Below are 25,922 nucleotides of genomic sequence, written 5' to 3'. Positions count from 1 at the left end.
CTTCCTGAACATCTCTGTGCCCTCTTGTTCTTCCCTGAGACCATGTGCTAGGCCAGACCTCTGGACCTCTGGGCAGATGGATTCTTCCCAAGCCTGAGAGGAACTGTAGGAGTTCTCATGTCCTGTCCCCTACACACACGCACACACACTCATACACACACACACACACACAAACATGTCTAGCTTTGGGTCAGGAAATTCTAGGTAATGTATGACCATCTTGTTACCATTCTGACTGAGGACAAACCCAGGAGACAGTGACAATTTCCTTTCTTTTAGGGCTTCCAAAGCAGAGCACTTTGGGGCTAATCCTCTTTCCTGGCCCTCAGGAAAATGTAGTGGTCATGCCTGGCTTTGGGGAGAGGGGCCAAGGGTATAAGGAGGAAGGTGGTGGTGGTGATAGTAACTGGGGACCCCGGAAGAATGGGACGGTGGGTGGGTCAGAGACTGCCTACTTTACCTGACAGCTCACACTGGGTGGGGAGAAGACAGCTCAACTCTAACCCTGGTGGATTAGAGAGATTAAAGTGAGAAGAGAGAGAGATGTCTGAGGGACCAGGACCAAGAGGTGAAAAACAGGCGTCCTTGTGAAGGGGAGGCCTGGGGGTGGGTGGGGCCTGGGACCCAGGGATCCCTCTCCCTGGACCTTTCTAGAGAGTTTGGGGTGAGAAGGCAAAGGCTGGGAAAGAGGAGGTGAGTGTGTGTGAGTGTGTTGGTCCCTCTGTCTCTTCCTTGGCCCAACCCCTCCCCCTCACTTGCATTTCACCAGCTCCCAAGTCGGCCCTCTGGCTCCTAGCACCCCCACTATTGCGATGGGCACCCCCTCTCCTTACGGTGCTGCACAGTGACCTCTTCCAAGCCTTGCTGGGTAAGTAGCTCCAGTTTTCTGAGGGGCAGCAGTGACAAGGGCTGGCCTGTGCTTGCGAGGGCGATTACTGAACTTGGGGGCTGGTTGGGAACCTGGAAATCAGGGGTCAGTGTCCACCAGTGTTGACTGGAGGAGTTCCTCTTTTACCTGATGGGGATGGAGGTGAGGTGATGGCAGGGGTGGCCAGGGAGGCCTGGGGTGGGAGGGGTAACTCAAGCTCTGTTCCTGTGACAGACATCCTGGACTATTATGAGGCTTCCATCTCAGAGAGTCAGGTAAGGGAGTTGGGGGGTGGGCTCTGAATTCCTGAGGGTGCAGCAGGGCTGGAGGGGTGAGCAAACTACTGCTAATAAGAACCTGAGACTTGAGGGTCCCCGGGGACGGCCTCCTGAGTCAGAGGCAAGGGGAGTGCTCTCTTTCCAGTCCTGTAGTCCATTTGCTCTCCTGCTTCCCCCTCTTCTTTACCTGCCCCAGTTTCAGGCACTTAAGAGTCGAGGACACAATCAATTTTCAGGTTTCTTCCTATAAATCCTGAGGGAGCCCTAGGCCCCCAGGGATTCCATCCTGCCAGCCCCTCCCTCACTCCCTACCCCCTACCATGGCCTCTTTCCAGTATCTCAACCACCCTGGGTGCTCCCAGTCTTTGAGAGGCTGGGTGGGTGCTTCCTTCTCTGAGAAATAAACTCCCTCCTCGCTGCCTCTCTGCTGTCCTCGCTGGTGGCTGGCCGGGACTCCATGTTTGCCTCAGGGCCTCTGGGCTCCTGTCTCCATCTCCTTTCCCATTATCCGGGTTCCTGCCAGCGCGGAAGGAGTTAACTCTACCGAGGCACCCCCCCATTCTCGCTCTTCGCTACCTCCCTCCCTCCCCCTGCTTCCTCTCTCCTCCTCTCTCCCCTTCCCTCCTCGGCTCCACGGCTCCCTCGGCCGCTGCCGCCTCCGACCCCCCCACCCTACTCCCCCGCCACGGCCCCTAGCCCCTGGCCGTTAGGCAAGACCTTCCCCTACCCCGGGGCTCCCCGACATCCAGTTCCCCTCCCCCACCTTAGCTCATGCCCCAGCCCCCGAACTCCGGGGCTGCCAGCCCCCGGTGCCCCCGCCCCTCCTGAGAATCGGGGTGTACTCCCTAAGCCCCCTCCCCTCCACTGGGGACCCCTTTTAGGGCCCCCTTCCCCTCCCTCCCACGCTCCCCTACCCTTCCCTTCTCCAACCCCCTCTTTCCCCTCTCACCCCTCCCCCATCCTGGCCCCCCCTGCAAAAGTGGGGTGCGGAGGGGGGAGGGGTGAGAACCCACGGAGGGGAGGAACGAAATTCCGATGAAGTCAGAGCCCCTTACCCGCCGCCGCGGCCAGGCCCCCCAACATGGACTGTCTCTGTATAGTGACAACCAAGGTAAGCATGATAGGGGAGCCTGTAAACTGGGGGGAGGGTATGAGTTCGTGGGGAGGGGTTAGTCAGGCCTAATCTGCGGCTGGGGGCCCTGGAATGAGAGCATCAGCAGATGGGAGGGGGGGGTCATAATTTAGTTTGGGGTTCACATCTGAGATAATGCTGGGTTTGGCCACAGGTGCCCCCTGGAGTGATCCCTTTGTACCTGTAGAGAAATGGAAAATTGGGGGGTATTCTGTGACTTGGGGATCTGGTGGATTTTGAGGTTCATCAATGATGTTGAGGGAGACTTATTTAAGGAGAAGCCTGGCTCACATGGGAGCCCTGCTTGGTGTATGTTAGAAGGTGGACTATGTGAGGGGGGGTTCCTCTTCCCTCCTGGGGGACAAGCTGGCTTCCAGTTGCCTTGTCCAATTTCAGGGGGCTCCTGGGTTGAAGGTAGAAGGTTACTGGTTGTGAGTACCTGACTGGTCTGGGGGTGTCAGCTGGCAGGGAAGGAGTGGGCCTTCAGATTATAAAAGAAGCATCTTATATGCATTTGGGGGTGCTCTTAATTTGAGGGGACTGTTAATTTCAGGGTCAGTCGTATGGAATAGGGATAGTTGGGAGTTGTCAGGGAACTGGAACCTGAGAGAATCACCTGAGGGATTGGACCAGGTGAGGTTAGGGTTGGGGTACTCCCTGGGGAGATAGGAGGCTGCAGCAGCTGAGGTTGCCAGCTTCTTTGGAAGAGGATGAGAGGCTTGGGGAGAGGGGATTTGAGGAGGGGTACCAGGTGCGTGGTGAAAATTTTTGGGGTGGCCCAGGCAGGTGTCCAGCATCCTCACTTCCTCCCACACTGTATCTACCCTGGTTGGGAAACAGGGAGACGAGCAGATGGAAGGGAATGTTCCTGTTACCCCTGACCCTTGGGATCAAGGTGGGGGAGGACACCTGGATTTAAAATTACTGGGGTGAAAAGGTGTAGGAGGAGGGCCAGGCAGGCAGCAGTGAAGATCTGTACAAGGGTGTCCCTGTGAGCCTGCCAAGTGCAGGAACTCCGGGATGGGGAACACTGGCAAGCTTCTGGTGGGCTGCAGAATACCTGGGTCTTGGCTCTAAGACTCTGGGACTGGAAAGCTGGAAGCCTGGAGGCTTGGGCGAGTGGCAGGCAGCTGGGGGTTGGGGGGTGGGACAGGAAGTGGGGGCCGGGGAGGCGGGGTCTGGGTGAGTCACAGGCTGGGGAGGGGGTTATATTTAGTGGGAACTGCAGATTCTCAGGGCAGGGAGCTGAGGACACACATGTTCCCTGCCACAAACTCACATACATGTATACACATGCATCTACACATGTGTTGTGCATGTGTGAGCATGGTTGGAGGAGACTGAAGGCTGAGGACCTCTAGGTCCAAGTCCCTACCCTCTCTTGAGGGCTACTTGCTTATCCTCCATTCTGTGGGCTTGGGCTTTCTCCCATATTCCTTCTTCTTCCCATGCAGTGGATTTTTGTGCCTCAGTTTCTCTGGCCTTCTCTCCTTTAAGGTCTGTCTGAGCCTCAGTTCCTCTTGACTCCTGCCCTTAGTCTGCCCCTTAGCCTTAGGCTTCCTGGCTATGGTCCCTTATGTGCAGGTGTACACAGAAAGCCAGTTGGAATGTGTGGGCTCTGCTTCCAACACGTGAACGCACATATGAGAGGGGGGGTGAGGGCCTTGTCTGCATTGGTAGCTATTCTGGGAGGGTGGGTTTATTCATCTCCCTTCAAGAATCCTGCTTCTTCGATGGAGCTCAGGGTTGAGCATCCCCGAAGGAAAGAGTCTTGCGCAGAGAGGATCATGCATTTTGGGGTTTTACAGAGGCGTGGAGACCCAGGCTTGCCACATTCCTTGGCCGGAAAACTTGTCAGTCTCGGATGGCGGGGACTCCAAGTCCCATAAGGCTTTGAGGCAGGAGAACCGTCAATGTTAGAGGGTTGCTGCCCCTCGGGCTGTTGGGAGTTGTGGTTCATCTCTATCCAGGGCAGCGGAGGGTTAGCTTTGGAAGAGCCAGCAGGGGGGGCACATGGCACTTGTTCCCCCAGAATGCTGGGTGGGGTAGAGGGTGCTCATGCTTTGCGGTCGTTGAGCTTCCCAGCTACATCTGATTCCTCCATCTTTCATCGCTTATATTTAGATTTCTGCCGCAGTAATTTAAGGAATATTTATTTAATGCCCACTATGTGCCAGGCCCTGTGCCTTGCGCTAACTCTGCCTTATAGCTATCACTTAATCTTACTCTGTGCCTCGCTTTCTGCCGGTGTTTCTGAGCATCTCTTTCTCCCACTCCGCCCCCGTCCCTCCCCCTACTCCCCGCGCTGCTGCCGCCGTTGCCATGGTAACCGGCGACGACTGAAGTTGCGTGGCGGACTTGAGGGCCGGGCGAGGGTGGCGGAGGGCGGAGCAGAACAAGTGGGGGAGGGAGGAAAGTGGGGAAAGACTGGGGGTATTTGGCTAGAGTCCCGGAGGCGAAGCGGTTAAACCCTCCGGGTGGTCCTTATTGGGCAAAGCTAAGGTGTCGGGGGCGGGGCAGTGTGGCCTACGGCCTCATTCATTGGTCGACTGGGGCGTGGCGGAGGGGCAGTGTGGGCGAGGCTGGGGGAGCGAATGGGCGGGAAGTGGACGCAGGCGTGGTCTCCTGTAGGCAGGTGGGCGGGGTCTGGCTTACTCTACCAAGGGAGGCGGGCAAACAACCTCAGAAAGGGGTGGGGCCTTAGGACTGGGTAAATGAGGGCGGGGCTGACCCGGCAGGGGCGTGGCGTGGTCCCATGTGCAAAGAGGAGACAGGGTTTGAGGGGCCTGTTGTCTAAGAAACTGCGGGGAGCAGGGGTCTTTGGAAAGGAGAATCCGGGGGTTGGGAGATCTGACGTCTCAGTTTTCCTAAGATGGAGGACTGTTAAGATTTCATCAGAGCACAACCTCCTACCTCAACGCTATGGTCCAGGGAGACGGTTGCTAGGCGACGGCAAAGTCCTTGATTGCTGTGTTGCCAGGCAACGGGGAAACGGAAAATGGAGGGAAAAAGGAAATGGGGGATGGGGGAGGGTCTTAATGGCCATAGCGCCCACTGGTGGAGAACTAGGGCCTGTGCATTTTCTTTTCTGTAAGGAATTTCCAGTTCAACCCCTTCTGCACTGGCTCCCTCTGAGGATACAAGCATTCTATCCAGATATGAAACTAGGACCTTGGGGGTCATCGTGGGGGCGTATCTAACAGATTTCAGTCAACGGGAAGAGAGGGGGCATGTGTCAGGTTCTAGGGAAATCCCTCCTCTCTACCATTTGTAGGCATTTTAGAAAAGTCAGAGAAGCAGATTTTAGGAGATTGCTCGCTGGGCTTTAAGAGTTGAAAAGGTGGGAGTTCAATGTGAGAATATTTAGAAGAGATGCTTTCGGGTTCAGTTTGGGACAAAATGGAAGAAATCAGAGGCAGTCATTTTGGGGTGTTACGGGAGATTTGTGGGCCACTGGAAATTGCAGGTCAGATCTTATTTTGGTAAATATTTTTTTGAGACGTAGGTGTGGGGGAGATAGATATATTTGGGAGTAATCTTCCAACAAAGTTGAAATTCAGAATCATGGCGGGTGGGGGGGTAGAAATGTTGAGATGTAGGGGAGGGCAGCCAGAAAAGGGAATAATGTACACATTTAAAGAGTACAGAAAAGGAATAGAGAAATATCTCTTAATCTAGAAGTCTGGTAATAAACTGAAGAGGTTGCAACTGAATTCAGAAGGTCAACTTTAAGGTCCCTTAAGTATTCCCTGAAATGGGATCTGGTGGTACTGGGGCATGGTATGTTAGAAAAGTCATGAGTATCTCATTAGTTTCAAGGATTTGGAGAGGGGACCCCAAATGAATTTGAGGACTGGTTATTTGGATGTTTACATTAGAACAAGGGTAATAGCTGCACTAATTTCAAGGTCTCTGTTAGCAGACTGGGGGAACAGATATAATTTTAAAAGGGATGATTTAAAGGGTAGATTAATTTGAGGGCACAACAGGATCTGTGGTCCTTCAACTCTTGGAAAACGTTGTCTGGCTATCCTGTGGGGCTATACCGATGGTTAAAATAGGAGGCGTCTTGACATCTGTGGGGATGTTGTCTACATTAACAGTCATTGGGGAGGTTGGGTGCAGGGGATTGTGGGAGGCAGTTTAGACCCCTTGGGGGTCCTTCAGCGGGAGAAGTGCTGCTTGCTTCCCTGCCCCCTGAGAGTCCAGGGAGCTTTCGTAATAGGGGCTTGGTGATTTTAGGGGTGGGAGATTAGCTAGCATAAGGGATCCCAGAGAACCAGAGCGTTAAATTGGTAATTTTAGGAATGTCTGTATTTGTGAATGAATAGGAGTATACTGTGCACGGTGGAGTTCACAGAGAAACAGCTGGAACCGGGGAAGTTGATGGCTAAGAGGGTCTCCCCGCACCCCTTCTCTCTCATCGTGACGCTCTCCCGCACTGCGCAGGCGCCGTCACCCCCCCACCTCCGGCCGCAGCCTCCAGTTGCCGCGGCCGCCGCAGCCCCCGCCCCTCTGCCCCTCCCCCTCCCCAACCCCGGGACCCTTGCTCTCCCACCCATCCCCTCCCCTCAGTCCCCCTCCCCTTCTCCATGTCGACTCGGAACAGATTCGCCTCCATGTGTCTCTGCGTGGTACGTGCCGCGGTACGGGCTCCGGCCCCGCTCCCCTCTTTCCGGACCCCCCAAATCTCGGGGTGCAACCTTCAAGTGCTGTCGCTCTTCCTTCTGCTTGGCGGGGTCTTTGGGTGGCAGTGTCTCGCGGACAGGCGCAGTGGGTCGCCCCTCCTATGATCATTCACTTTCACTCACAACCCTCTATTCTGGGGGTGCAAGCCTCCGTTCCAGGTCATTCTCGCAACTGGGGCAATGAAGAGAGGGCCAAAGGGAAAAGCAACAGCGACCCCAGGCCTTTGGCTTATCCTATGCCTGTACCTTAATAATATTACCTGTGCCTTAATATATTGGGGGTTCAGACTTGGTCCCAATTGCACTGGAGCTGTCGCTGGTCACGGCCCTGAGCCCCAGTAGCGTAAAAGAGGGGACCCTCCTTCCTAGCCTGCCTTGCGTTAGTAGTCCTTTAGTCTGGGATGAGAGGTGCTGACCTCAACCCCCACCTCCCAGTTTGTAGTTTCCTAATGACTCTCCCACCCCCACCTCTCCAGAGGTTTTTCCTTACTACATTTACTTTAAAAATTTCCAGGGACTGAACATAGGCCCTAACCTCTTTCAGCCACATTCTGGGAACTCTGGTATCCTTTCCTTGTTCCCCATCTCCCTGACTTTGTCACTAGATCAGGAGGAGCCTTTTTCTCAGTCCCAGACACCCCACTCCCCACGGGGGTAGGGAAGGGAGAGGTGTCTGCAGTCTCAGTGTGCTACAAATTTTCTTTCATCTCCTCTCTAGAATAAACAATGAAATGTCCTTTTCCACGCTTCCATTTTCATTGTGTGCATCCTGACATTTCTTCATCGGGATTCAGGAATTTTCTCTGTGAGGTGGGGCGAAGATGGAGGGGCTTTGGGCTCAAACCCTCCCTGCTGCGTCCCAAACTCCAAAAACTTGAAGCTGCAACCCTTGGTCCTGCCTCAGTTGTCACGCAGGGAATTGGAGGCTTTGTGAAGAGAGAAGAGAGCAATCTCCTTGTCTCCTTCTTCCCTCCCTGGTCCCTCCAGTTTTGGGGCTCTGTCCCTCAGCTCTTGCACTATCCAGGCTGAAGACCACCTTTTCAGAATGTGGCACAACAACCTCTTTCAGTTCATCAAATTCTGTTACCCAAGAGGGCCCAGCTTGGAGGAGGATTATTTAATTTCTACTTCCCCTAACTTCCCTTTTCCACTTTTTGTGTTCTTCGTATGGAAACCTGGAGGGAGCTAGGAGTTTTTCCTCCAAGTCTGTCTCCAAGGCCAGAAAACAAAGTGTACCTTGATGAGCCCCTTTTCTTTCTTTAAGACTTCAAACATATCAAGGTGGGACTTCCCTGGTAGGGTCCAGTGGTTATGACTCCACACTTCCACTGCAGGGGGCGTGGATTTGATTCCTGGTCAGGGAACTAAGATCCTGCATGCTTAATGGTGCAGCCTTAAAACAAAGTGTATCAAGGTGCTCCTTGATCTCAGCTGTCTCTGTGTTCTGGATTGGAGACTCTTAATGGACCATTTTCCTCTTCCTATCCTCTTACTTTGTCCTTAACCATGGCCAAAGTGGACTACATCCTCAGCCTTGGTTCCTCATCCTCAGAATTTTCAGAATCATACTCTGTGTCAGGCATTGACCTTGATAAGCTTCCTCCAGTTTGATTTTGTAACTGTTGTCCTCCGAATGTTGGGGTCCTCTCAGCTTTTCAGATACTTTTTTTGAGAGGGAAATCTTGCCTTCTCTTTTTACCCATGTGTACTGGGGAGCGTATTCTGTCTTCTGCAGTCTCTGAGAGAGCCCTACACATGGTAACCTCCCCTTCCTCCACAGAACCTGGCCTTGGGGAGGGTTTGCTTCTGTGAGGGGCAGAGGCGCTACCCTTCATTACTGTTTCCAGCTGCCCTCCTCTCTGGTCCCTCCGTTAATCTCATTTACTGGAGTCTGTATTAAGCTAGTAAGGGAGGCCCTTGAGATGGTATGCAGTGAGTTAGGAAGGGGAATCAGGGGTCAGGTTGGGTCTTTCACTCGTAAAGGCCAAAGGGAGACCAGGAATTTACTCTGAGGTTCTACCCACTTCCGCAGTCACTGAACCTGGAAGCTGGCATCCATTCTTGCCCCCTTTCTGAGCCCTACCATCTCTGTTCCTCCCCCACCCTCCCCCTTCTTCTAGTATATCCGATTAGCTGGCTGGCCTCTGGGCATTTGTAGAGGTGGGGGAGTCCTGGGGCCCCCTTGCCGAAGACTTGGGAACCAGCAAGGCCAGCTGGACCGGTTTAACTTTGTCCTGCCAGGGGGGCTGGTGCCAAGTACCTGCTAGTTGAAGGGCTTGACTGCGGTCCCTGCCCGGGGCATGCAAAGTGTTGGGGAGTGATTTCTTCCTGGGGCAGAGGCTGCAGTAGGGAGACTGAGGCAAGGAGGCTGGAGTGGGGTGGGGTGGAGTACCGAATGGGAGAAGCAACTCGAAGGAGGGAGGTTACAACACGGGGAATGGGCTTAAGGTATAGAGGAAGCTGGGGGTGGGGGGGAGCTGATGAGGTAAGCAAAGATGCTGGGGATGGAGGTAGAGAAGGGGAGGGGTGCACGTGGCCGAGGGGCTGGAGCTCTGGGGAAGGGATGAAGAAACGGACTTCAGAAGAGGGGTGTGCTGGGGAGAAGGCGGGGGTCCTAGGCTGGGAGTTGGAAGAGTTGCGGGGAGGGTGCGGATTTGGGAAGAGAGGAGAGGTGCCAAGGACCTGGCGGGAGAGGGGGCTGTGGGGAGGGTGGAGAGAGGGGAGCCAATGGGCTGGAGGACAGGGAGGGGGAGGAGCTGGTCAGGCCCCAGGGCCTTCCGCACTGCACAGGCTGGGGAGCGGAGGCGCGGCCGGGGCGGGCCGCCTGGAGCCCGAGGCGCTGGGCCGGCCCCCGTGACGCCTCCGTCCCCGTCCCCAGAAATACCGCTACCAAGATGAAGACACGCCCCCTCTGGAGCACAGCCCGGCCCACCTCCCCAACCAGGTAAACGCCCCCGAGCTGGTGCACGTGGCGGAGAGGAACTTGTCCCACCTCGAGGCCGTCCAAGGGGTCGTGGGCCACGCCCACTTCTCCCCCATCAAGGTAGGAGACTCAGGCGGCCCCCTCCCCAGTGCAGCCCTCGGAGCCTCGGAGCTACAACTATCCCCAAGGCCCGGTAGGGCGAGAGCCAGAGGTGGGAGGTGGCTGGGACTGGAGGGCTGGGCTTGGGCTCCTGGGGCCAGGGGAGGGGGCATTGGGGGCGTTGGAAACACCTGGTTCCCAAAGAGGAGAAACAGAGGCTAGGCAAGTGGCAGAGGGTGTAGAGTTTACAGCCGTTGTGTGTGTGCGTGTGTGTCTGCGTGTGTGCGCGCGCACGTGCGTTGAGATGTGTGCGTTCCCCAGGATGCTCCCCGCGCCTGGGCCCTCTTCATTCCTTCACACACCCCGACCTCCGTTTCCATTTTCTGTGTCCTGAGCTCTGTTCAGAACTCCTGCTGCCCTCATTTGCTCTTGGCCCTTCGCTGCCTCCTCCCCCCGCTTCCGGCCTCTGGGCCTGGCTCTCCAGCCTTTTCCATCTGCCTGGCCTGAGATTTCTGGTTGCCCGGCGTTTCTGCCTCTGTCCCCTGCCTCGGCCTTTGCACCCTCCTGTGCCCTCCCTCCTCGCTGCCTTTTCCTCTCTGCTGGCTGGTGCTGGATGCTGTCTCTCTCTTCCTCCCACGCACTCTCCTTCTTCCTCTCCCCGATCCCCAGCTCAGGCTCTGGCCAGGATGAGTCCTCTGCCTGGGTCAGCCGGCTCCCTTTCTCCCTACTCATCACTTCTGTCCTTTCCTCCTATGCCTCCTCTCTCTCCTCCTCTTGGATTCTACCTCCATGCAGATTTCTTTCTGTGCTCCTCCCCCATTATTATTCACCACCACCTGTTTCCCCTTCTTTTCTGTGCCTACAGTATGTTTTCCCTTCTCCAGTCCTAGGGAGGCCCTGTTTTTGAGATTTTCCATTCTCCAGGCCACTTCCCATCTTCTTCCCCCTCAGTCTCCTCTTCTGGGGGTGTAGGCTGGGAGGAATGAAGTGTACCAGGCTGGCTGTGAGATTCAGAGGAACACTGGGGTCAGGGGTGAGATTCTAGGATCTTGTGGGATGTCCCGGCAAGGGGGAAGTTGTCGACGTTTCACCAAGAAGATGGAGAGGAGGTTCCTGAGTTCCTGAGCCTGGGAATAAGGAGGCAGAGGCTGGGCTGCAGTAGGTTCTGGGGTGAGAAGGAGGTGGTAGGAGAGTAGTTGGAGAGGGAAATACAATTTTCCTGCAGGTAGAAAAGTGGAGAGACGAGAGGAAGCCTAGAGGTCCTAGGACAGGAGACAGGCAAGGATGAGATGTGGTATCAGGGAGGAGGTTGAGCTGATCGAGAGCAAGGAGAGGAAGAGATGAGTGCAGAGGATTCCTGTGGATGGCTGAGGGCTTCAAGGACTAAGGAAAGAAGACTAGAGATGCTTTTTTTTCCTCAAGATGGGGCCATTCAGTCCCCAGGGGAGGAGAAGAGGAGCGAAAGTGGTCGTACAGAGGTAGGGAGACTTGGAATCTGCATCCAGGAAGCAGAGGGAAGTGAGTGCTGGAGGCCCTGGGTGTAGGAGGGAGGACCCACAACAAGGCCTGAGCCGGGGGACAGGAGAAGCCTCAGTTTTCAGAGGGTTGAGAATGAAGGATTGTGATTTGGGTATAGAATCTTGAGGGTCAGAGAATGAAGTAAGGGAGAGTGGTGGTGATCTCTCTGAGGAATCATAAGTTAGGATGGAGGATAAGAGCAGGAGACTGATGCCGAATGGGCCTGGACAGGGGCACAGGGCGGGGAAGAGGATGGAGAATGGAGGCTGGGGTTGGAAGATATATCGTGTCGGGTGGAGAGAGGGGTGTTTTATCTACAGCTACGCAGATGAGATGAGATGAAGGTAGTTGGGGATAAAAGATGGAGCCTGGGGCAGGAACGTCTAGGGTAAGGATGGGGATGGCAATTGAGGACAGGCTGTGGGACAGAGGAGGGACACGCGGATGGGATGTTGGCAGTCAGTGGCTATTGGCTGGACAGTAGCATTTGCTGAGATTTGAAGGGTCAGAGAATGGATTTAATATATTTATGGGTATGAAATCTATTACGGAGCTTGAAAATATGTAGTACTGAGATATCGCAGTAGGAGAGAAGAAAGACCCCTTGGGAAGGAGAGAGCGAGGAGTCTGGGGAATCCTTGATGAGTGCCTTGCGCTTGGTAGGCTCCAAATAAATATTTGTTTAAGGAGGAGACAGGTTGGGGACCCCGGAAGGAGGCTTTTGGCTGCCTTCCCCCATTGCTATGGAAACATGGCTTCGGTTGCCCTGGCAACTGGGGAAGCCCCTAGGACCGGCCTAAAGCGGCCCTGCCCTAGAATCTAGAGACCCTGCTGTGTCGAGGCGACTGACGTCAGGGAACTGGGCACACCCCACTTTAACCCTTTCCCGGATGAAATAGGCCAGGGGTGGGGGTAAGAGTAATGAGAGACTAGGACCCGGATGTCTTTCACCACTCCCCTTTCCTGACGTTCTTTCCACTGCGTAGGGTGAGGGGCTTAAGGGAGGGTGGAAGGAAGGTTATTCAGGAGGCGCTGCGCCCTCAAACCTCTTCAGCCAGGACTTCTTTCGGCCGGGCTACCTGGGGCGGGAGGGGGGGCGGGGCCTTTGGGAATCTGGTCGCTCTTAGGCCACGCCCCATCTCCTCCTCCCGTTGTCCTGGCGACAGGCCTCCAGGAGGTGGGTCTCCCCAGGCCCTGGCTGGGCTTAGATACCGTTGCTTGGCAACAGAATCCCAAGAGGAAGGAGTAGATTGAATGGTGGGTGAGCGAGAAGGAGGGTGGGGCCTGCATCTTGGGGAACCCCGGATTCCAGGGGCCCAGGGTTTAGGGCACATGTGTGTGAAAATGAGGGGCAAGTCTGAGGGAGGGTTATGAAAAGATCTGGGTGTTGATGGGTAGATAGGGACAGGGATGGGGTAGGACCTAATGGACAGGAGCCCTGTGGTATGTGTGTGTAGTACATAAGGCATGTAGCACTCTGTGGTGTTACATCCGGTGAGAAGCTCCCCCCCCCCAGCCGGCCCCCCCCACTCCCGGCTCTATACCATCTGCTGCTCCCCCATCTGGCTGTCTCTCTCTTCCTGCTTCTCAGACACCTCCTTCCACATGCAGGGGGCCTGGGCTGGGCAGAGTTGGGGCCAGCACGTGTACCTGTGTGTTTGTAACGTGGATCAAGGCTGGGTCCTTCAGAGAGTTGAGGGGAACAGAGCGGGCCAGGTTAAGAGGCTGAGAGGGTAGCCATGGTGGGGGGGTCTCTTGGTTACGGGCTCCCTCTTGAGCCAAGGCTCAGGCAGCTTTTCATCTCCTTTTTTCCCTCACAGGCCAATTCTCCCCCTGTGATTGTCAACACAGATACCCTAGAAGCCCCAGGATATGTGAGTTGTTTAGATTTGGGGGCTTTTACAGAAGGGAGGAGGGAAGGCCAAGTCCCAGCAGCAGGGTAGGGTCAGGTGCTCAGGCAGGAAGTCTGTCTCATGGCTTTTGTGTTTCTGGCCCGTGCTGGAGTTGCAGGTGAACGGGACAGAGGGGGAAATGGAATACGAGGAGATCACATTGGAAAGGGTGAGCAGGCTCATGCAGCCCAGGTCCTCCCCCCTTGCCCCCTGTCTGTGCTTCTCTCTGTGCCTGTGTTTTCTCAGTGGCCAGCCTCTTAACCCTGTCCCTTCCTGCTCCGGTCACAGCTCCCCAACCCTCTCCCCTCCCCTCTCACCCAGTCTAGAGTAGGCGGTGAGGGGAGCTGACCCTCTTCCCCTCCTTCTGCCCAGGGTAACTCAGGTCTGGGCTTCAGCATCGCAGGTGGCACTGATAACCCCCACATCGGCGATGACCCTTCCATCTTCATCACCAAGATCATTCCCGGTGGGGCTGCAGCCCAGGACGGCCGTCTCAGGTGGGGAGAGGAGACGGGTTAGGATGCTGGCTCCCTTGAAAGGGAGGACCAGGGCGGCAGGAAGCTCCTGGCTCAGGCCCACCTTGCTGCCCTCAGGGTCAACGATAGCATCTTGTTTGTCAATGAAGTGGACGTGCGGGAGGTGACCCACTCAGCGGCGGTGGAGGCCCTCAAAGAGGCAGGCTCTATTGTCCGCCTCTACGTCATGCGCCGGAAGCCTCCGGCTGAGAAGCTCATGGAGATCAAGCTCATCAAGGGGCCTAAAGGTAGCGACCCAATTAGGTTGCCACCCCCCTCCTGCTATCCTCTGCCCCAGGGGACCTGGGGACCCACCTCTGCCCTCCTTCCACCCAGGTCTTGGCTTCAGCATCGCTGGAGGTGTCGGGAACCAACATATCCCTGGAGATAACAGCATCTATGTGACCAAGATTATCGAAGGGGGTGCTGCCCACAAGGACGGGAGGTTACAGATCGGAGACAAGATCCTAGCGGTGAGTGGGGGCCCCCATCACTCTTCTAGCCCACACCTGGGTCTTGCCTGCTGGCCTGGTGCCTGCTCAACCTTCCTGATGGGCTCGCCCTCAGCACGTCCATCTTGAGGTTGTTTCCGGTTCTGTCTGAGCTCTGCTTCCCTTGGCCCCAGGTCAACAGCGTGGGGCTGGAGGACGTCATGCATGAGGATGCCGTGGCAGCCCTGAAGAACACGTACGATGTGGTCTACCTAAAGGTGGCCAAGCCCAGCAATGCCTACCTGAGTGACAGCTATGCTCCCCCAGACATCACGACCTGTGAGAGCCCTCCAAACCCTGGAGCTCCCCATGCCCCCCACCAGTCACCCCATGACATCCCCATTGACCCTGCCTCTTCAGATCCTTCCCCTGAACTGGCCAGAACCTCTATCACTTCCTTTAGTTGGAGAATAGATGGAAAATTGGTCACCGTCAAAGAACTAGAAAAGATTGTCAATAGTCCCTCCCCCCGAAGGCACTAGATGGTTTTATGGCTAATTTTATCAAATCCTCATGGACTAGGTAATTCTTATGCTTTTTCTGAGCATAGGGAAAGATAAAACGTTTCATATTTCATTTTATAAGGGCATCTGAAAATGGTCACAAGGATAATGTAAGAAAGTAGGGAGCTCCCTGGTGACCTAGTGGTTAGGATTCAGGGCTTTCATTGCTGTGGCCTGAATTCAGTCCCTGGTCAGGGAACTAAGATCTGCAACCCCATGGTTCAGCCAAAAAAAAAAGAGGAAAGTATAGGTTAATTTTGCTTCTGAACAGAGATGTAAAAGTTTCTAATGACATAGTTGCAAAACAAACACAGGGGCATATTAAGGGAGTAACGTTGTCACAAAGTTGGGTTCATTTCAGGGAATTAAAGGTGTTTCCATATTATGAAACCTCTAAGTATGAGTCATTGTATTTAAAAAGTTAAGGAAGGGAAGGACTTCTTTGGCAGTCCAGCAGTTAAGACTCCATGCTTCCACTCCAGGGGCCACCAGTTCGATCCCTGATCCCTGGTCTTTGGGGAGCTAAGATCCCATCTGCCACGTGGCTTGGCAAAAAAAAAAAGGTAGAAAAAACAGTAAGTTCATTTCACACAGATGTGGGAAAGGCATTTGATGAAATTCAACGTCATATTCTGAAAGGGAAACTTAGTATACTAGGAACAGAGGAGTTTTCCTTAACATGATTGAAAAGTGTTATCAGAAATCAACAGTGAACACATTGTAATGATAAAATCCTATCTGTGTGTCCATTAAGTTAGGAACTAGGCAAGGAAGCCTCTTCCTGCTACTGTTAGTCCACATTGCTTTAGAGCAGGATTTCTCAACGTTGGGGCTATTCACATTTTTGTACTTGGCAATTCTTTGTTGTGGGGGGCGTTGTTCTGTGCACTATAGCATGTTTAACAGCAGCCCTGGCCTCTACCAGATGACAGTGATACCCTTCCCCTCCAGTCAGAACAACCAAAAATGTCTTTCAGTTCAGTTCAGTTCAGTCGCTCAGTCGTATCCGACTCTTTGCAACCCCATGAATCACAGCACGCCAGGCCTCCCTGTCCATCACCAACTCCGGGAGTTCACTCAAACTCAAGTCCATTGAGTCGGTGATGCCATCCAGCCATCTCATCCTCTGTCCCCTTTTCCAAATGTCCCCTGGGGGTGAGGGGGGCTGCAAAATTACCCTGCTGCGAATCACTGCTGTAAAGATTTCAGGCAGGGTAGCAAGAGAAAAAAGAATAAATGTTACATTTCAGTGGGGAGAATCAAACTTATCCTTATTTGTAAGTTATACTTATGTCCATCTAGATTAAAATTTAAGTAAATTAAATGAAAACCTTAAAAATAATAGGTAGGGTTAAGAATGTGGCTATATGTAAGATAAAAAGCATGAACTAGTGACTTCCTAGCAATAAGAAAATATAATGGGTAAAAAGATCCTTTTTGCTATAGGAAAAAAGCTATAAAATTTTTAGAGGACTTCCCTGGTGGCTCAGTGGTTAAGACTTCACCTTCCAATGCAGAGGGTATGAGTTCAATCCCTGGTCAGGGATCTATGATTCCATATGCTTCTCAGCCAAAAAACCAAAACATGAAGCAGAAGCAATATTGTAACAAATTCAATAAAGACTTTAAAAATGGTTCACATTAAAAACATCTCTAAAAAAATTCTTAGAAAGATAAGCTTGATCAGAGGGCAGATTTATATCAGTAAATGACCTGTGTCAGATTTATATCAGGTAAATGATGAAACTTTACTGAAGGGCATAAAAGAACACTAAAGAACTGGAAAGTCACAGCATGTTTCCTGATGCAAAAAACATAATATGCTAAAGATCTCAACCCTCTCCAAGTTTTTCTCTAATTTTATGCAATCCTCATCAGAATGTTAATGTTCACCACCCGCCACCCCCAACTGGAAAATTACATTTGGGAGAAGAGCTAAGAAATTTTTGGAAAAGAATGAGATGTGACTACTTCATCCAAATCTGAAATCATACTGTAAGACCATATTAAAATCACATGGCTTTGTTTCTAGACACTATAACCTATCAGAGGGAACCTTGGCTCCTTGGAGAAAGGGCCAGATCTAAGACTTGAGCAAGGAATGTGTAAGATGAACTTGTAACATCTTTCATATTAGCAAAACTCTTTGTGACCCCATGGACTGTGGCCCATTGGGCTCCTCTGTCCGTGGAAGTCTCCAGGCTAAACTGGAGTGGGTTGCCATGCCCTACTCGGGGGGATCTTCCTGACCCAGGGATCGGACCCAGGTCTCCTGTATTGCAGGTGCATTCTTTACCATCTGAACCACCAAGTTTTCACTTGAGAACTTTCCCATTTTCTAGCAAAAGCATTAAAAGAACAAGTTATCTTTTAAACCTTTAAAAAAAGAAGAAAGCAAGGAAGATATTCAAGGGTTGTGTCAAAGGCAGGAGCCAAGTTGAAACTGGCCATTCAACCAAAACTCAGTAAATATTTAAAAATCTACAGGATTATAAGGATACTTCAAAACAACTAGGTACCTTTGGAAGATGCTAGGGAACTTGTACATTCTGAATACTGGCAAGCAAAGGGTAAGAGTCAAGCATTTATTCTCTTTTCCTATGCATATTGCACCGTAGAGTGACCAGTGGTTGACCGGGGAACATTCTTTTTTACAGACAAATTCTGACTAATAAATGTTCCTTCCTCAAAAAAAAAAAAAAAAAAGAAATATACATGGGCACTATTTGCCATCCTCAGTGAACTGTCAAGTCCAGGCAGTGATGGTCAGTGGCTGCTAAAACTCTTAGGTGAGAGGCTAATGGCGAGCTTTATAATGAATGGATCAGGCTGACAACACCCCAGCCTATGGATTTGTATCTCAAAAAACGCAACCTGACATCGCATCATGTCGTGATGCAGAAAGTATGCAGCAGCATCTAGGAAATAATTCTGTCAAAAATTGAACTTGAGTCTCTACACAGGTGACCACTTGACAGGAGATGCAGGGCAGGGATGTAAGCAGTGATCTACTTGTTAGGGTTTCCCACTATTTCCTAAAAGAAGGTGGGAAATTCTGCTAGACAAATGACCTAGTTTTCTCACCAAGTGAATGACCAGGAAGTGGGGGAAACAGGGAGAGGAATTTTATAGATGATATGAGAAATGGTTCAACTGAACTAAAAGCCCCAAAGCCTGGTATTAATATTCCCCTTGGCTCCATACCCCTGGCATACCTAGGTCATGTACCCTTCAGATCCACTCGCCCCTAGGAGAACCCACCCCTACCATGCCCTTTGAATTCCTGCTCCCTGACATTGCTGTGACCATCATGTTCCCTTACACCCCAGCCTTGTTTCTCTGGCATAGTGACGTGCCCTTCCCCTGAGCCTGGTTCTGCTGCTTTCCTCGGGAGGAGGTGGAGTGGTGGGCGTTGTCTCCCTCCGTGCATTTTCCATTGCATCCGTCCTTCCGCCCATGTCTTCCCTCAGCTTATTCCCAGCACCTGGACAATGAGATCAGTCACAGCAGCTACCTGGGCACTGACTACCCCACCGCCATGACCCCCACCTCCCCTCGGCGCTACTCCCCCGTGGCCAAGGACCTGCTGGGGGAGGAAGACGTCCCCCGAGAACCGAGGCGGATTGTGATCCACCGGGGCTCCACGGGCCTGGGCTTCAACATCGTGGGTGGCGAGGACGGTGAAGGCATCTTCATCTCCTTCATCCTGGCCGGCGGCCCCGCAGACCTCAGTGGGGAGCTGCGGAAGGGGGACCAGATCCTCTCGGTAAGGGAAGACCAGCCCCTGCCCGGACCACCCCCTCCCCTCCAGCCAGGGCTCATGTAGGCTGGAGCCCGGCCCCCATCTCCAGTGACTCAAGCTCTCCCCGCTCTCTCTAGGTCAATGGCGTTGACCTCCGCAATGCCAGCCACGAGCAGGCTGCCATTGCCCTGAAGAACGCGGGTCAGACAGTCACGATCATCGCTCAGTATAAACCCGAAGGTACTGGGCCCGAGACATGGGTTCAATCCCTGGGTCAGGAAGATTCCCCTGGAGAAGGAAATGGCTACCCATTCCAGGATTCTTGCCTGGGAAATCCCATGGACAGAGGAGCCTGGCGGGCTACAGTTCATGAGTTTGCAAAGAGTTAGACACAGCTGAGTAACTAAACAGGAATAACCAAGCCTGAAGCTCCGCCTCTCAGATGGTGCTCAGAACTCTGTCTCCTGGCTTCTGCAGAGTTCGGGGGAGGGGGAGGGGAGAGGCTGACAGTAGGGAGGGAGACAGTAGGGAGGCCAGAGCTCAGGAACCTTCTTGTCCTTCCTCAGAGTACAGCCGGTTCGAGGCCAAGATCCATGACCTTCGGGAACAGCTCATGAACAGCAGCCTGGGTTCAGGGACTGCCTCCTTGCGGAGCAACCCCAAAAGGGGTTTCTATATCAGGTCAGATGCTTCCTGGCTGGGCCCCTCTTCATTTCATGGCCCCTCATCCCCCAGCCAGCTCTCCCTCCTCAGTCTTGCCTGGCTCTTGTCCTACCTCCCACTCCAGGGCTGGAGACGCATAGGTTAGCATTGAGAAACACTCCCTAGCGACTAGAAAACAGCCTCAGCCTCAGTGATCCCTACTGCTTCCTAGCCCCTAGTCACCCTGGCAACTCCCCCAGGACCCCCAGCTGCCACACAGTCTGGTAACTCAAAGGTTAATGCCTGGCAGAGCAGGGGGCCTCTCAACTTTTGGAATATTGCCCAGCCCCATGGGATAACACATTCCAGGGGAAGTGGACCACCACTCTCTCCAAGCTGACCCTGTCTCCCAGGTGGCATTTTGCTACCTTCTTAGGGCTCCTCCCACTGGCTCCTCTTTCTTGTCTGCCCAGGTGTAGGCGATTTGTCTGAGCTTCTTCCCCTCCCTCCCTCTGGGCTCCCGGTCTGCTCATATGGCCTCCCCTTCTGCTCGCTCTGCCAGTGTCTCTCAGAGCATTCAGCCCAGGCCTGACCTCTTCCCCATGGTCCAGACCTGCAGCTCCAGCCATCTGCTTTCTGGACACATCCCTGGGTTGTCCCACAGGTGTTCATACTCAGCATGCCCCAGAGCTAGCTCACCTCTTCTCCCGTGCGCTCGTGCTCTCTGTCCTGCCCGGTCGGTGTCTCTTTTCCTGAATGGCACCACTGTCTGCCGAGACACCTGGCTCAAACCGGAGCCTCGCTCGGCCCTTCTCTCTTTGTCGGGTCCAGTTAGCTCCCGGGGCTGGTCAGTTCTGACTCCCAGATGATGCTGATGATCCTGGAGTCCCTTCCCATCTTTCTAGCCCTGGTGCTTTGCTTGGCATCTCTGGTGTCTCTGCAGTCATTCCTTCCCTTGTCCTGACCCTGGAGTTGTCACTTACAGGTTGTCACTTAAGGCTACTCTACTGCTGAGGGTAGCCGGACTTGGGTCCGTGTTACCCCTGTGACTGGCATGCATGCATGTGGCAGCTGCTTTCTTAGGAGGGTGCTGTTCTCAATCTTACTCTCAAAATTGCCCCCGATCCGTAGGCTGTCTGATCCCTGACACAGCGAGGATTGAATGGCTGTTCATAGTTGTAGAGCTTTAGGTTCCCACACAGTTCTGGGGTTCATCAGAATCCACAGTATCTCTGGGAAAGCCACCAGTGGCCATGCGGGTCTGTAGACCCCTAGGCAGAACCTCTGGGCTCTCAGGGGCCTTGGCCCTCACCAGACTGACTGGAGGCTACCTGCCCTCCAGGGCCCTGTTTGACTATGACAAGACCAAGGACTGCGGCTTCCTGAGCCAGGCCCTGAGCTTCCGCTTCGGGGACGTGCTTCATGTCATTGATGCCAGCGATGAGGAGTGGTGGCAGGCACGGCGGGTCCACTCCGACAGCGAGACTGATGACATCGGCTTTATCCCCAGCAAGCGGCGGTGAGCCTTCTTGCCCCTGAAGCTCCCAAGGGCCCCAGGGTGGGCAGCCAGCAGGGAGGGTGTGGGTCCACCCCCAACTTCTTGGGGATCTGTCTGCTGACCCTTTGTGGGCACCACGACTCACATGAGCCCTTGGGACAAACACCGCATTTAGGAGCATGGGGCCAGGGGCTGCTGGGAGACGGAGTTCTCGGCTGCCCTGGGGGTAGGGGCAAGAGGGCCCTTCACTGGGCATTTCTCTACCCCCATCCCTCCATGTATTCCTCAGGGTTGAGCGACGGGAGTGGTCACGGTTAAAGGCCAAGGTAAGTGGAGAAGGCCGGGAGCTCTGGTGCAAGAGCGGAGGTGGGCAGGGCGGTGGAGCTCGTGGGTCTGGACTCCTGACCAACTGCATGGCCTGCTCTGTCTCCCTAGGATTGGGGCTCCAGCTCTGGATCACAGGGTAGGTTGGGTCAGTTTGGGAAGACCTGCGGGGAGAGGGGCCCTGGGCTTCTCTTGAGTCCTCGGGAAGGCCGGTGGGGGCCCTGTATCCCCTGCCTCCAAGGCACTTGTAGATGCCCTGCCTCCTGTTAGGTCGAGAAGACTCGGTTCTGAGCTACGAGACGGTGACACAGATGGAAGGTGAGCCCTGGCAGCGCGCCCTGGCCCAGCCCCCTCCCCCGGCTCTGCCCCTCCCCCCTGCCTGACCCTGATCTCTGCCACTGCCTGACCACCACGCTCTCCTCAGTGCACTATGCTCGCCCCATCATTATCCTCGGGCCCACCAAGGACCGCGCCAACGATGATCTCCTCTCCGAGTTCCCCGACAAGTTCGGATCCTGTGTTCCCCGTAAGTGCAGGGCCTTGGGGGGCGGTGGGGGGTGGGGCCCAAGGGGTCACAGGCAGAGTCACTTCCGAACACAGGGGTTCTCAGACAAGGGTGCTGCTCAGCCACCCTCATGTCCACCGGGACCGTCCCAGGCCGGAGACTCGGACGACCCAGAGGTGCTGGGGGAGGCAGCTCCACCCCTCTCTCCTGGCCTCGGTCTCCCCAGCAGCCCCCTTCCCTGGAGGACCAGCTGGGCTCTCCTAGGGGGTCGCTGTAGGCAAGGTTGAAGCTGGAGGGATGGTGGTTAGATCTTTGGTGGGTGGGGTGACTTCCTGGCAGATACGACGCGGCCCAAGCGGGAATACGAGATAGATGGCCGGGATTACCACTTTGTGTCGTCCCGGGAGAAAATGGAGAAGGACATTCAGGCCCACAAGTTCATCGAGGCCGGCCAGTACAATAGCCACCTGTATGGAACCAGCGTCCAGTCCGTGCGAGAGGTGGCAGAGCAGGTAGGAGCCACGGCCCGTCCTCCTCCTCCTTCCCCCCATGGCCTTCCTCAGCTCTCTAACTCTCTTTCTCTCTCTGTCTCTCTCCCTGCTGGGTCTCCACTCCACCTCCTCCTCCTCTTGGGCAACTCTGTCTGACTGCCTGCTCTCTGGTGCCCTGCTCCCCCACCCCTCCTCCCTTGGTCCCTGACCCCAAACTCCATGCTGCCATCTGTCCCCTCTTCCCTCTCCTTGCCCCGTTTCACCTCTCTTCCTGTGGCCTTGTCCTTGGTGGCTTGGCCCCCCACAACTCGGGCCCTCCCTCCTGCTGGCTTCCCTTTGGCCCTCTCCCCTCTCCCCTCACCTTTCCTGGGGTCTCCACTTGCCTCTCCCACTCCTCTGCCCTCACCTTCTCCCTGCTGCCGCCACCCTGCCCTCTTCCCTCCACGGCCCCTTTCTCCATCTGCCTCTCCTCCCTCCCATCTGTCTCTCCTTGTTCCTTCCATCTGTCTGTCCTCTGTCCGTCCTCCCTGCCCTCCCCTCTATCCTACTTCCTTTCTCCTTCCTTTTCTTGCCCCACCTGCCTGGCTCCGCCCCCTTGGCCTTGCTCTGCGCCATCTTTTGGGTCCCCTCCCTGCCTGTCCTCCCTGTTCCCTCCATCCCCTCCCTCCTGTGCGGGCCCCTCCCTTGCTCTCCGTCTGTCCCTCTCCTTTTTTCACTCTGTCTGTCTATACCCTTCCTGCCTCCACTCTCTTTGCCCACGCGTCTTTTGATATCCATCTCATTTCCCTTTTGGCCAATCTCATGTCTTCCACTTTTCCACGTCCTGTGTGTGGGTCCTGTCCTGCCACCTCTGTCTGTCCTTCCCCACCACCTGCTGGTCCCCCTCCACCCACCCTGCCTGCCCCCAGGGGAAGCACTGCATCCTCGATGTCTCGGCCAATGCCGTGCGGCGGCTGCAGGCGGCCCACCTGCACCCTATCGCCATCTTCATCCGCCCCCGCTCCCTGGAGAATGTTCTGTGAGTATGGTCTCAGGGGGTTTCCCCTCGGCTCTCCCACACCAAGCCCCGAGCCTTAGATGGCCTCTGTGTTGAGCTCTTCCATCAGAACTCTGGACAGCAGCTCCAGCAGCCTTTGAAGGGAATTGGAGTTAGAACCCAGAGGGCCCAGGGAAGCCCAGGCCTCTTCCCTCCTCTTCTGCCCTGGGCTAGGCGGGACTACAACTCCCAGCAACCCCTGGGGCACACACCTGCTAGGCATTGGGGCTCTTGGGAGTTAGAGTCAATCCCTTCACTGGGCTTCTGGCTGGAAGGATGAGGTTCTGGAGAGGTCCCTGAAGTGGCCACACCTGGCTGGGGTGGGTCGTGGGGAGGGGGCCCATCTGTGGCCCCAGAGGGTATTGGGAATTGTATTTTTTGCTTCATGCTCTAAATAAGAAAATAGTGGGGACATCCTTGGTGGTCAAGTGACTAAGATTCTGTACTTTCAATGCATGGGGCCCAGGTTCATTCCCTGGTCAGGAAACTAGATCCCACATGCCCCATCTAAGACCTGGTGCAGTCAAATAAATATTTTTAAAAAAAATTAAAAAAAGAAAATAGTGGTTGCAACTTAACATCCCTGGACAGAGGAGATCAAGGCAGGGCAGGACCCACCCTCAGGTCTGTGTCTCTCTCACTCTCCACAGAGAGATTAATAAGCGGATCACAGAGGAGCAAGCCCGCAAAGCCTTCGACAGAGCCACCAAGCTGGAGCAGGAATTCACAGAGTGCTTCTCAGGTGAGGCTGTGGCTAGCCCGTGGCCAGCACAGGAGGTGCCTTTGGCACAGATTCAAAAGCGGGGCCCCCACAGGGTGGGTGGTTTAGAAGGAGGTATCCCCTTTGGGTGGGTGCATCCCATGGCTCATGGACTGGAGAATTAGGAGAAGGTGCCCTTTGCCCTGGGCCTGACTCCCTGCCCCCGCCCCCAGCCATCGTGGAGGGCGACAGCTTTGAGGAGATCTACCACAAGGTGAAGCGAGTCATCGAGGACCTCTCAGGCCCCTACATCTGGGTCCCTGCCCGAGAGAGACTCTGATTCCTGCCCTGGCTTGGCCTGGACTCGCCCTGCCTCTACCGCCTGGGCCCTTGGTCTGGACTGAATTGCCCAAGCCCTTCCAACCCCCAGCCTCCCTCCCACCCCTTCTTATTTATTTCCTTTCTAACTGGATCCAGCCCATTGGAGGGGGGACACTCCTCTGCATGTATCCCTGCACCCCAGAACTGGGCTGCGGAACCCCAGGAACCCGGGGTCTGAGGGGGAGCCCCGGGCTCCTGATCCCGAGCCCTGGTTCCTTAGGACCCCTTGCTCCTGCCCCTGCCCGCCCCCAACGCACACACAGACCCACTGGGGGGCCACCTGCTCTCCCCCATCTCCTCCCACACACTTTCCGAAAGTCAGGGCCCCCCTCCAGGAGCACCCATTGCAGGGCTGCAGGCCTCCGCGCTCCCCCCGAGGCAGGGTCTGGGGTCACTCCTGACCCCATCATAACTCCCCAGGTCCCTTGATTTCTCATTTTTTTTTCCATTTTTTTCTTCTCAAAGGTGGTTTTGGGGGGATTAGTGGGGGGATTCCACCATGGGCCCCCTGCCTTCCACATGCCCCCTACCTTTTTTCTTTGCCGGTTTGCATGAGTGGAAGGTCTAACTGTGGCTTTTTTTTTTTTTTTCCTGGGATTTTTTTCTTTTTTTTTTTTTCCTTTTTTCTTTTGGGAACGGGGAGGGATGGGTCTAGGGAGTGGGAATGTTGGGGGGGAGGGTAGGGGGGGCAGGGTTGGGGGTCGGGTGTCTGGGAGCCAGGGGAAGACTGGAAATGCTGCCGCCTTCTGCAATTTATTTATTTTTTCTTTTGAGAGAGTGAAAGGAAGAGACGGATACTTGAAACCCAGTGTGTGGCCTGGTTATTTGGGACCCGGGTGAGGAGGGAGACCCGGGTGGGAGTATAGGGATGGGTCTGGTAAAGTCAGATCCTTCTCCCCCCACACCCATCACCTCCCCCGAGACACAACAGAATGGCCTGAAGGGGGCCTTGGAGGAACCTGCAGATCAAGGCTCCAGCAAAGAATGGGCCTGGGGTGGGGGCGGGGCTGGAGTTCCATCCTAGGTCCCTGATAGAGCCAGGAAGAGGAGCTGCAAACGTAGCCCAGCCCTGACCCCTCTTCTGAGCCGTCTCAGCCTTGTCAGGCAGCCTAGAGTCTGCTGTCAGTCTCTAAAGAAAAACAGAAGACAGTTCATTCATGTTCATGGAGCTCTGTGGACAGAGCTGGGCTCTGGCAATGACCTTCACAGAAGTGTGCCCATAAGAAATGCTGCATAATTATTCATTGGATTTCTTTTTTTTTTTTAATTTGATTTCTCTATGTCTGCCCCCTCTCTGTAGGAGATATTTGAGGCAATTTTGCAGATAATAAGGGTGGGGAAATAGAATGCGATACCAAAGATAAAAATAGAAACAGATGTGTTAGCTATGAGGATGAATATGATTTCTGAACTTCCTGGTACACAAGGCAAAAAGGGAAATGCTGCTGCTGCTAAGTCGCTTCAGTCGTGTCCTACTCTGTGCGACCCCATAGACGGCGGCCCACCAGGCTCCCCCGTCCCTGGGATTCTCCAGGCAAGAACACTGGAGTGGGTTGCCATTTCCTTCTCCAAAAGGGAAAAGTGAAAGTGAAGTCGCTCAGTCATGTCCGACTCTTCTCGACCCCATGGTCTGCAGCCTACCAGGCTCCTCCGTCCATGGGATTTTCCAGGCAAGAGTACTGGAGTGGGGTGCCAT

At 54.5% G+C, this 25,922-nt stretch overlaps 1 protein-coding gene across 8 annotated transcripts; it reads left to right on the top strand.

The window, feature by feature from the left end:
• The first annotated feature begins 1,766 nt into the window (after positions 1-1,766).
• On the top strand, positions 1,767-25,026 carry DLG4 (discs large MAGUK scaffold protein 4). Of its 8 annotated transcripts, none has more exons than XM_027519716.1 (20): positions 1,767-2,257; positions 9,845-10,009; positions 13,327-13,380; positions 13,517-13,567; positions 13,771-13,895; positions 13,992-14,161; positions 14,250-14,386; positions 14,539-14,683; positions 18,378-18,673; positions 18,787-18,889; positions 19,216-19,330; positions 20,634-20,810; positions 21,079-21,115; positions 21,225-21,252; positions 21,384-21,431; positions 21,538-21,639; positions 21,958-22,130; positions 23,018-23,127; positions 23,796-23,887; positions 24,079-25,026. In XM_027519716.1, the coding sequence occupies exons 1-20, from the start codon at positions 2,228-2,230 to the stop codon at positions 24,183-24,185; spliced, it is 2,265 nt and encodes a 754-aa protein (XP_027375517.1). In that variant the 5' UTR covers positions 1,767-2,227; the 3' UTR covers positions 24,186-25,026. The 8 variants fall into 8 exon arrangements, with proteins under 8 accessions (XP_027375517.1, XP_027375521.1, XP_027375520.1 ...); XM_027519720.1 differs by having other exon boundaries at positions 1,768-2,257; positions 9,845-9,910; XM_027519719.1 differs by having other exon boundaries at positions 1,768-2,257; positions 9,845-9,910; positions 13,508-13,567.
• Positions 25,027-25,922: the final 896 nt, after the last annotated feature.

The sequence above is a fragment of the Bos indicus x Bos taurus genome, chromosome 19 (genome assembly GCF_003369695.1).
Source record: "Bos indicus x Bos taurus breed Angus x Brahman F1 hybrid chromosome 19, Bos_hybrid_MaternalHap_v2.0, whole genome shotgun sequence".
Taxonomy (NCBI): domain Eukaryota; kingdom Metazoa; phylum Chordata; class Mammalia; order Artiodactyla; family Bovidae; genus Bos; species Bos indicus x Bos taurus.
This window is presented reverse-complemented; position numbering and strand designations above follow the sequence as displayed.